The 11,751-nt window shown below is 35.2% G+C and overlaps 1 protein-coding gene across 1 annotated transcript; it reads left to right on the plus strand.

Annotated features, from left to right (window-relative positions):
* Window positions 1-171: 171 nt before the first annotated feature.
* LOC129760946 (programmed cell death protein 10-like) lies at window positions 172-9,903 on the plus strand (the record flags this gene model as incomplete). Its single annotated transcript, XM_055758627.1, has 4 exons — window positions 172-378; window positions 8,771-8,903; window positions 9,213-9,377; window positions 9,441-9,903. Coding segments are annotated over 4 exons (590 nt in total), but the record flags the coding sequence as incomplete, so codon positions are not given.
* Window positions 9,904-11,751: the final 1,848 nt, after the last annotated feature.

An 11,751-nucleotide genomic window follows, 5' to 3' on the forward strand; every position in this document is an offset into this window, starting at 1 on the left:
AATTTGAAATCAGTTTGAACTCTTTTTTATCAAAACCCTATCAAATGTTTATTGGGGTTCAACTTATTTGATTCTTCGGTGTCATTATTTCTTTGATACAACGTGATACAACTGCCAACTTTCATAGGTTTAACGTAAATTATTTCAGCTGGAAATTGGATAAGTAACAAGTTATTTTATATCATTTTCTTTCGTTTCAGCTGGAACGTCGCGATGTGGTTGCTTCCCAGACGCTGAGGGCGGCCCTGACCAAGGCGGAGATGTCCAATCCGGGGCTGACCTATGACCTGGTCATGGGTATCATAAAAAAGGGCGATGTCAATGTCAATATGAATGAAAGCATCCTGAGGCTGCAGGGAACGGCTACGGACACCGATTGTAAGTAGAACTGTTCATGTAGGCCTCCTGGCAACTCTTCCGTGCTGCGGCACATGGGCTAACACATCCCCCTTCTATCTCATTCGAAAACCAAAAACGCTATGTAAATAGCCATCACATTATAGTACTCGATAAACCGCTAGAAGATTTCCTGCAACTCTTATTAAACTGTGTCGTACATTTGAAATTCAATAGCAAATATTAAATAACTTTGTACAAGGCGATTTCTTTTAAATCAAACTGTTGGTTTAGCGATTTCAAAAAATATTTCTTTTTTAAGATTCATTTTCTGTCAAACATTATTCATTATTTTAAGCTGATTGTTTGCTATTCGCTTGTTAATTGCCAAATATTCGTCAGAGCATTTATTTTTCAAACTTATAGGCAATAACAAACTACACAATCACCGAAACATAAGGTTTCAGTTAAACATCTTAGGTGTATTATCCTTCAATGTAGATCGTTCTTCAAAATGCTAACTTGAGTGGCCTAAATGACACGACTTTTGAAAAAAATGTGCGCTTCAGGCTAAAATTGATTCTAGGCCTAATACAAGATCTAGCGCTACTGTACTGCCCCTACTCGCATAACAGTCCCTTATGAATTTTCGTCATTTTTCATCTAACCTGACAGTTCGTCATTTTGAACATAGGGCTTCAATATAAAACAATAAAAAAAGAGATTTTGTTCTAGAAATTTCGAAAAAAATATCAACTCGTGGCTGTCCCATATGAAATATACCCGCATAACAGTCCCATATGTGAAAAATCACGGATTTAGTAACTATTCAATCTTTCTACCGGCGAAATAGTCTTTGATTTATTGCTTTGAATCATTTAAAAAAGAATCAATTCACTTGATGTCGAATTATGCACACTAGTTTTCTAAGGCAGGCCAGTAAGAAGGAAGGAATGTCTTCCTGAGCGAAAAACTATCAGATGCAATCAAAAATCGTAAAAAGGTTCATCTTACAATGTGGAATTCACAATATTTTTCCAAAATTATGTTCTTTTTCTGATAACTGCATTTAGAAGTTCAAAAATGATCAAATTTAGGTCTTAGAAAGTAGCTTGGTAAGCAAAATATATTCTGTATGGGACTGTTATGCGAGTAGGTTTCAAATGTGCTCGCATAACAGTCCCATACATAACGAATAAAAATTGTTATCACGACCTTACCAATGGCCCAATTTCGAAAATTTCAGGTCCAACGATTTATTATAACATCCTAGAATACATTCCATCAAACGATTTTCGTTTATGCTGAAAGTTGTCGTCACAATATGGGACTGTTATGAAAGTAGGGGCAGTGTAGACAATGTGCAACTCGAGAACCCATACACCCAACCTTCGGGCAGTGGTCATATCACCTCTTGTCTGCAACTCCGATTCTCTACCTCCTCGTGGTGCTAGCTGGGGTGCGAGCAACCTTAGCAGAGATCGGGTACCCAACCCCGGTGGATGCTTTGGTCGCATGCAGACTGAGTCAGGGCGCTTCGTACGCGTCTGTTCTCCATGTCAGGGGCGGCGTGCGGAGTGCAACAACGTCCTGGTGGTGTTCTGGACCTAAAACAGCAACATCACGACGGTCCTCCTGCGAGATAGTGGGGTTAGCTGCGGGCCTTGCGAGCCCGTGACTACAAAAAAAACATAAGCAACGAACAACGAACAAAAAATTTCGGATGGAAATCGGAAAAGTACAAGATCCCATGCCAAATTTGGGCCGGCTCGAACCACAGGAAGCGGTCGCTCAACGAGCCTGATGTTTGTTTGGGATTTTGAGACATTTAGTTCGGGAGAACCATGAAAAACCAGTTTTTCATCAAAAACTTTGGTCTCCTTCGGACGATTTCTTTTGAATTTTCTTAAAGCTTAAACTATGAGAAATATTTCATCCGAAGACCGCATTTCGATTAGAGTCAGATTAAAAAGTTATTTAAAAATGCTATCATTTTTAAGGATGGTGTTCATCAATGTTAATGGGGCGTCATAATGTTCTGCCTCTCGACGAAACACTCCATTTGAAATGCATTTCCATTGGTCAAATAATGACAGATTTCAACCGTTTTGGTTGCGTTAGATTGCAAGATTGTTAAATTTTTCAAATATTTGGTTGAACATAATAGTCACATGATAGTTTTAAGAGTAGTTCAGGCGAAACTGTAGGAGAAAATTTGATTACTTGATCGCCGTTTCCTTTTTTTATCATACATTTTAGCGAAAAGTCACCCTCTAAAACCCGGGTTTATGCACATTATTTGCAAAATCAAATAACAAAACTCAAATTTTTGTTTAATTTTTTTTAGCTTTTGGATGCAGTCCAGTGTTAGTTTCATTAAAAAAAACTTCTTTTTTTCAAATCCTTAGTTACGATTTGAAAGCTTTTGAAAAATTGATTCGATTATTTCATATAATTTTATTTCTTTTTCATCTTGTGTTTGGAATTCTACGAGTTATTTTTCATAAAAATATTCTTTTTTTTTTAAATATCATTAATTGTTCCATTTATGTTGTTTTCTTCTCGAGCTTCCATATTAATCCGTTGGAATGTGCTGGACAATAGTTCGCACACCATAGAACTGGCATACTGGAGCAGGACTTTTTCAAACAAGGGCCTAGGGTGCCCAATTCGTAGTCTCGAAAGAACTGCTATGCTTAGAAATGGATGGTTTGAGTGTCATCTATGTTTCCAAGTCATACATATGACAGCTTTCATGGATCGTCTTGCGCTGGGATTCTGGACTCAACATGTGGAGCTGTTTCGTGCAATATTTCTACATTTGTCTGCTTCCCCATTGCCAGGTATTTCCTGCCATCCAAGTAAAACCGATGTTTGTATCTCGTGACAGATTCTCCAGCAATTGAATTCACTGATGCTTCGAATTTCAGGGTGGCCACTGACTCGGGAAAGTCGGGATTCAAAATCCATCGGGAAAATACTGAAAAAAGTCGGGATTCTCTCCAAGAAAGCAGGATTTTTTGGTTCAGCTACTATGTGTATATATTTTAGTGCCTTGGAGTGTTCCCGAATTACTGAAAAATTGGGAATTTTTAACTCATCCCATGTTCTATGAAATAGCTTCATTTCCTCGATTAGCTCCCGAGTAAAGCATAAAATTGTATGAGAGATCCCCTCCCCCCTTCCTATCCCCCCAGTGGAAGGACAGATGGGTTTCAAACTTCATAGAAACTTGACCCGTAGCCTTATACCTTCCTAAGTGAAATTTGGATTGATTTGCGTGATATTTTATCGATTAATGCAATAAATTGTATGGGAGACCCTATCCCCTCCTTTGTATCTCCCCGATCAGAGGGTCCCAAATAATGATAGAAACATTTCTTGTACCCAAATAACCACCCATGTCAAATTTGGTTCCATTTGCTTGATTAGTTCTCGACTTTTGCAAAAAAGTGTATGCGAGGGCCCTTCCCCTTTTTTTATCTCCAAACTGGAAGGAGGGAGGAGTCTCAAACTATCTTTAAAATAATCTCCCTACCCATATACCCTCGCATGCCAAATTTGGTTACATTTGCTTGATTAGTTCTCGAATTGTGCGAAAAAGTATATGGGAGCCCCCCTCCCCACTTAATATTTCCCTAGTGGAAGGAGGAAGGGGTACCAAACCATTTTAGGAACATTTCTCGTAACCAAATACACTCTCATACCAAATATGGTTTCCATTGCATGATCGGTTCTCAAGTTATGCAAAAATTTGTCATTTGTTTGGGAGACCCCCTCCCTTCTTCCTTTGAGAGGGAGGGGTCTCAAATCATAAGAGGAACCTTCCCCGGACTCTAATACCCCCACCTGACAAGTTTCACGCAAATCGGCTAAGTAGTTTCCGAGTCTACATAGAACAGACAGACTGACAGAAATCTAGTTATATATATAAAAGGTGATACGGTCAAAATTTGGTCAATATCAACTTGACGTATTTCTCTCAATTTTGCATTTAAAAAACCTGAACACCTCTCATTTTGAAGGTGTGTGTGTAGAATTTTGCTCCTATTTTGATTTTGGAATTCACCCTTCAGTTGTCAAAATGCCGTCTATCTGCAGTATAAATTTATGTTTGTTACTCCACTTTTAACGAATGCTGTTCAAAGCTAATGACCTTCTAAATAAAGACATTTAAGAATTTTATATATCCGCTTCAATTTCAACATTTGGAATACCCTTTTTGGTCTTTCCAACATATTGAATCATTTTGAAGATGAATTTCTTAAAAATTCGACGTTTGCACTTGCCCCACCGTGTAAGTTGACAGGAGGGAACATTGTTTTGAACACTTTAAAAGTATACAAAAAATTTCTCATAAAAATTTTGCTTCCAGTTGGATATCAGTTCTAAAGTCTCATTTTTAAAAAAATAAGTAGATCAAAAGTCTCTTTTATGCAGCCATGTAACACAAAAACACTTTTCATGTTGAGTACGTACTTGAATTGGTATGTAAGCAAAAAGTACGATGTTTTTTTCAGAATTATTTATAATAAAAAGCTTCCATTTTCATTTCTAAATTCATTTCAGTTGTGTATTTAAGCCGAAGTAACAATTTTTAGAAGAAAACATATTTTTTTATTTATTTTTTTTTAACAGAGAAAAGTTAAACGTTTGAACATGTTCTAGTGTTCCTTGAATGAAAATTCTTGCGGAAAATGAATTCCCTCACTTAAGGTCAATAAAAATCAGTTAATTTCACTAATACCTTTCACTTATGAAAACGTCAGTCCTATCTTATCTAATTTAAAGAAAAGGCTCTTGATAAGTTCATGTGTCGGATCGCATTTTTTTATCTTCTTTTTCAGTTAAGTACATTTAAAAAAAAACATCTTATTCATATTTCTGTTATCAATATGATTCAAAAATAACCTTGTAGGCAAAATGGGTTAAAAAATTGTATGTAAATACTTAACTTTCAGTATTTTTTTTTTCAATTGTCCGCAAAGTGTCTTACCATTATTTCATAAGCATCAGAACTTCATTTATATTTTTTAGACAACAAATGCTATATGGACAACAAATAAGGGAGTATTTTTGCAAATCATTCAATTGCTTTTGATTTGATTGATAAAATACCAATCTGTGTCACATCTAGGCGTCATTTATTTCCACGTGCTGTGTACAATTAAGCAAGAAAAAACACATCTAGGTTGCAAATCGCCCCCACGTGCATAAGAAATATAGGTTCTTGGTTGAGAAACAGGCGCCTAATTGTTAAATTTTTCCAGCGATCAATGAACAGTATGCTATGGTTACTATCTACTTGCGACGACGTTTGCTCGCCCATGGAGACGAAAAACAAACCCTCAAAGAAAAGAAAATCTCCAAAAATGGATACTATGACTTTTCAATTTTATGTTTTATTCGATCGGCAAAATGTCAAGCTGGTTCACATCTAGGCGTCATTCATAACCATATGTGCTGTACAAATGAGCTCGGAATCAAGTAGAAAAAAATCAAGGCTTCATATCGCCACCCCTTGCATTAAAAATATGCTTGGTTGAGAAATACGCGCCTAAATATTCCCACTGATCAGTATGCTATGCCATGGTTACTATCCTCTCGCGACGTTGGCTCGCGACGCCTCGACCATGAAGACGAAAAACAAACCGCCCAAAGGAAAAAAAAATCTCAAGAAAATAGATGCCATGACTTGAATTTGTTTCGAAAAAAATTTGTATGAGAGCCCCCCCTTTCTCCGGCCCCAAAAACCCTCAGATGCCAATTTTGACGATGATCGGTTCAGTAGTTTCCGAGTCTATAGGGAACAGACAGACTTACAGGGTTTGATCCTCATTCATTTTCAAGTACTCTGGCCAAATTTGAGCTCATTTGAGTAAGTTTCCAGCGTGCGCTAGGAGTTTTGATGAAAAAGTCAATTTTTCTGGAATATTTTCGTAGATGTGTTCTAGCAAGCTGTTGTTGATATAAAATGATGGTTTTATAGTGCACAGTGATTGGTATGATTAGCATCTGTGAGGACCTGTTTTAGATAATTGACTAAATCCAACCGAAAAAATCTAAAAATTCATAAACTAACAACTTGTACAGAAAATTTACTTTCAAGTTGAGAGCTTAAAATCAGCAGGAAATAGGGAAAAAAAAATTTCGATATAAACTTTACATAAAAAGATAGCCTTATTTATAACCTTGTATTTGATGTGTTACACTTAATTATCGCAAAAGTACGAGTTGGTAGTTAAGGAATTTTTAAATTTTTTCGGTTTGATTTAGTCTATTATCTAAAACAGGTCTATACAGATGCTTGTCATACCAATCATCATGCACTATAGAACTATCATTTTATATTAATAACAGCTTGCTAGAACACATCTACGAAAATTTTCCAGAAAAATAAACTTTTTTCATTAAAACTCCTAGCGCACGCTGGAAACTTACTCAAATGAGCTCAAATTTGGCCAGAGTACTTGAAAATGAATGAGGATCAAACCTTGTAAGTGGCGTTGTGATCAGTGAAAAAAGCCGAAAAGTGAACTAGTCTCATATAGATAGATAGTTTGGCTAAAGTTACTTTAAAAAATGTCAAAAACAAGTCTACCAATTTTTTCTGAGGAGAATGGTGAACTTGAAAACTTTTGAAAGTAGGTGGTCATTTTTTTATATTTGGAGACCATAATATTGACTTAATGTCCATTGTAATCACGTGATTTAACATTTCTAGAATTGATGAACCTAGGAGGAATCCCTTGAAAAGATTGACGCACATATGTTCATAAGTTGGGAGGGATAACTCATTTCGTATTCCGTAATATTTCTACTATTTTTCAAATGAAGAAAAATTTGTAAAAATATCCGGGTAAAAAAAGATTTATTAAGATGAATCTAATCGCGGTGTGACATAGGCAATTATTTTTTTAATAGTATTTTCAAAAATATGTTATTATTGGTTTTCTTTGAAAACTCTAGAACAATTTTTTTTTTTGGCTCGCCAGACCATCTCATTTCTGAAATTTTGCCCGCCTGTTGAAAATGTTGGCCACCCATGGCTTAGATAATAACATTCAATAGAAAGTAGATTTTACTCAGAATACATTATACGTTATTTTAATCTAAGTTATACCGGGGTAAGTGTGGACGGTTTTTCGTATAGTTCAAGTTTAAAAAATCATTAAAAAATCAGCAGTGGAGCAATTTTCTTAAAATTACATTCAGTGTAATGCAGAACATGTTGTTTACAAACGCTGAAGAAATGTCGGGCTTGTTGGCAAGTCTGTTGTCTCCTGAGCCGATGTCCGCGAGTTCGAGCCCAAGAGTAAACATCGAACACAGTTGTACCGGATAAGTTTTTCAATAACGATCCGCCAACTGTAACGTTGATAAAGTCGCGAATGCCATAAAGATGGTAAAACGACTATAATCGAAACAAAAAAAAAAAAAAAAAAGCTGAAGAAATGAGCTCGATAGAAGCGAGAAAAGTTATCACGTAAATTGTAATGGACTGCTGGTGTCATCACTTACCCCGCTTTATGGGGTAAGTGTGGACGGTAGATTTTCCCTTTGATTTCTCAGGAAATTTTCAAAAAATGTGTGTTTTCTTGGTTGAATACGTTATTTTTTTGCTCGAACCGTCCAAAATTTTGAAAAAAAATTCATGATACTATTAGCACCTATTAGTAAGGCATCTGTCTATAATTATTGTGTGTAATTTATGTTGCAACACACGAGATCCGATTTTATTAAAAACACAGAACAAACAAGTACTTTACCCAACTTTTCATGATCCGAATGCTAAATATAGCTAAATAATACAATTCATCAAGGATGAAGGGCAGAAAATTGAAAAAAATTGTAAACATCAAGTCTTTTTAAAGCTGTCTACACTTACCCCAGGCAGGGGTTGGAGACAAAATTTTTTTGTTTTGTAAATTAACTCTTTTTTCTTCATTTTTAACCGCCGTCTCTTTTCATAACTGGTCGTTTGGAATGTAAGGATTGTTTCAATGTAGAGTTTTTCATCTAGAGCCAGCTAGTTTACGAGAAATTTGCAATTGAAAAAGATGCACATCAACTCGACACCGTAGTTGAATATAGAAAATTCCAAAAAAGTCGCTGTAAACATCCGTTATTGTCTGAATCGTATTTTTTTCACGGTTATTGGATAGATTACAAGTTAATTGAATATTCTGCATTAAAAGTTTGAGAAAATAGTGCACAGTATTGTTTCAATAGCCATCGTCCACACTTACTCCGCGTCCACACTTACCCCGCGTCCACACTTACCATGCGTCCACACTTACCCCGGTGTACCTTATTCATTTCTGTTATTCATCTGTATGCTACAGTTTGCACAAATGTGAATTTTCATGGAAAAAAGTATTTAAAAAAAAACATTATTATCAAAACGTGAACTTTGTTTTCTATCCATTTCCAGTGATTGAGTATCGACTGAACCGTACCGAGGACGCATTCCAGGAGTTGAACAAAAAGTCCGCATCCCTGAAGCGCATTCTCAGCCGAATCCCGGACGAAATCACCGATCGGAAAACATTCCTGGAAACAATAAAGTAAGTGTGGAACTCGTGCAATGGTAAAACAAAATTAATCTGAAGAATCCACTGACTTTGGCTCATCCAAACAAGTTGACATCACCAATAATATTGCCATAGAGTATTAGAATTCAAGTTCAAAGCATAAACAAGCTTGTAAAACATCAAATGTCATAATGAAATGCACCACTCAGCGCTGTAATTATAATTAGATCCGAAGCTGTTGACAAAGTTCCATTCTTCCGTCCGTCTTGATACAATTCTGGAGAATTAAGATGAAAACTTTTTTAATCGCATTCTTTCAATTTCCGCTACCTCTCTTTCCAGGGAAATCGCCAGTGCCATCAAGAAGCTGCTGGACGCGGTGAACGAGGTGGTCGGTTTCATTCCCGGATCTTCCGGGAAGCAGGCGGTGGAGCAGCGCAAGAAGGAGTTTGTCAAGTATTCGAAGAAATTCAGCACCACTCTGAAAGAGTATTTCAAAGAGGGAGAGTAAGTATTGGTTCATATTTTTCTTCTGGAAAGCGTCTTTTATTATCAACAATACAATTACAGAGCCAATGCCGTTTTCGTCAGTGCTTTGTACCTGATACATCAGACTAATCAGATTATGATTACGGTGAAAAATAAATGCGAATGAAATGAAGAGAGTGCTACACCTAGAGATCCTAGCTTTTCCGAAGGGTAACCAGTCCCATTGCTGGGACTTATTCTTCACAAAAGTAATATATAATGAAGTTGTTTTACTTAAAACATAGATCCCGGAGGAAACGTCGAAGTATCGAACTTCGTTTTTTTTCAGGAGTATCCCAGAAAGTAGCAGTTGCATAAATGTTGATTTATCCATTCTTTATTAAGTTGATAGAAACGATCACTTAGACAAACAATAATATACCGTGGGGGGATTTAAAATCATAGAAGTTTTTTTTATTAGTGGGAAGAGAGAGCATGATGCAATTGATGTCGTATTATATATTAAAACATTTCCTTATGATTATCGAGATAGGAAAAAATAAAACTGATTTTTAAGATTATTTAAAACTTCATCGTTTTGCTTAATAGGATTGAAAGAAATCATCTGTGGGATTGACCACTTTTGAACTTTGGATTGAGTTGTTTGATGTACGAATGTTTAACTTACGCTGCCGACTTTATGCGTTCAGTCAATGTATTTTTATCCTCCAAGAACATTAAAAAATTGAAAACGTTTCACATTGAATGTAATTTCGTAAGGTTTTTAAGAAATTAAGATGCTTATCTCTGCCTTTCTATTAAAATATTTATTAACTCAACTTGTGTTCAATTTTGTTGAAATGTGTTGAGATTTTGAAGTATTTTGGAAAATTTGCATTGCTAGACTATCAATCTGAACAATCTGGTAAAAACATTTCGAAATTTGAGAAAAAGATGTGATGAAAAAGATTCTTACAACATTCCAACTGTTCTAAATTGAAAGAGTGTCTCAATCAATAGTAATTATGGCACACCGAAACCAAATATGTAACGTGTTTTTTCAGTCATCTCCCGTTTTTGAAATTCAAGGTTTAGCTTTTGAAAGTAGAAAGTTTTTGCACTTTTCGTCTAAAATATTGTAAAGACATTAAAAATGAATATTGTAAGCAATTACGTGATCAACAATTTCGAAACCGCGAGTAGGTAATTTTGAGAAAAATATTTCAAATGTTTTCATTTTGTTTATTATTTGTGTTCCACGAAATACGGGATTTTTTTTTCTAAGATTTCAAAGGAATCTTGGTTCATTTTTAAAGTATTTGTCTAAATGTTTTGCAGTCTTCAACAGTCGTTCAACGAGTTAAATATTCAATAACAAGAATTTTTATATGTCTTATCGCACATATTAATAATTTTTTGTGTTGAATTTTCTGAAAATTGTAGATTTTCATCTTTTAGAGCATTGTTTTTGAAATTAGAATATCTGAGTAAATGTAAATTATCGATTGAATCGAGGATAACAATTAGATTCTAAAAAAGTTTCTATTTTCAATCTAGGTTTGCTAGTTCATCAGTCATCATGATTGATTTTACTCAAAACTGATATATTTGAAAAAAAAAACAGTCGGCCTAGTCAAAATCTGGAGGTGATAGACAAAATCTGACAAATGATTCAAATTCTTCCAAAGTCTTCCAAAATTAGATATCAATTTATCGTCACCTAAAATGCTGTTCCCCTGTGTTTGTAAGTCATTTTTGCATAGATATCAAGTTTCTCAGGGCAAGCAGTTTTTGCGAAAAACTGTCACTCAGCTATGCTTTTTTTTATTTTTTAAAGTGTCCGTAATATGTACGTTTTCTCAAAAAGATCAAATTTACGTTAAATTTATGAATGAGTTCTAAGCAAGGTAGCAGAAGTAAATTCGGCGTTTCTGGCTAAAAATCTGTGATTTGACCCAAAGCATCGGTGAAAGTTTTCTGTGATGTTTATTATGAAAGTCAGTTGAAAGATAAATAAATTTGACAATTTAAATAGTCGTTTATTTTTAAAATATCGTGCATTCACAAATCATTGAACATACTCCCTTTTTATGTCACTCAAACAATGTTTTCATTGTTTTGTTTTTCATTCTGATTATCCATCCAAATCAGATCCTCAAAGTCTCCCTTGAAGTACATTTGCATTACTTTTCAGACATACATTGCAATTTTCAAAAACTATCCATGGATGGGCTTCTCCCTTTTCCTCAATCTACTTCTAAAGTATCTACTTTTCCAACTAACTAACAATAGATCATGATTTGAAATCAAAATTACATTTCCTCAGCAGTTTTTGAAAAATTTACATTATTCATAGTATTTTGTCTACTTGTGTGATGTTTTAGCGTAGTAACATCAACATAGTGAGAACCTC

Source organism: Uranotaenia lowii, unplaced genomic scaffold (genome assembly GCF_029784155.1).
Source record: "Uranotaenia lowii strain MFRU-FL unplaced genomic scaffold, ASM2978415v1 HiC_scaffold_873, whole genome shotgun sequence".
In the NCBI taxonomy this organism is placed as follows: domain Eukaryota; kingdom Metazoa; phylum Arthropoda; class Insecta; order Diptera; family Culicidae; genus Uranotaenia; species Uranotaenia lowii.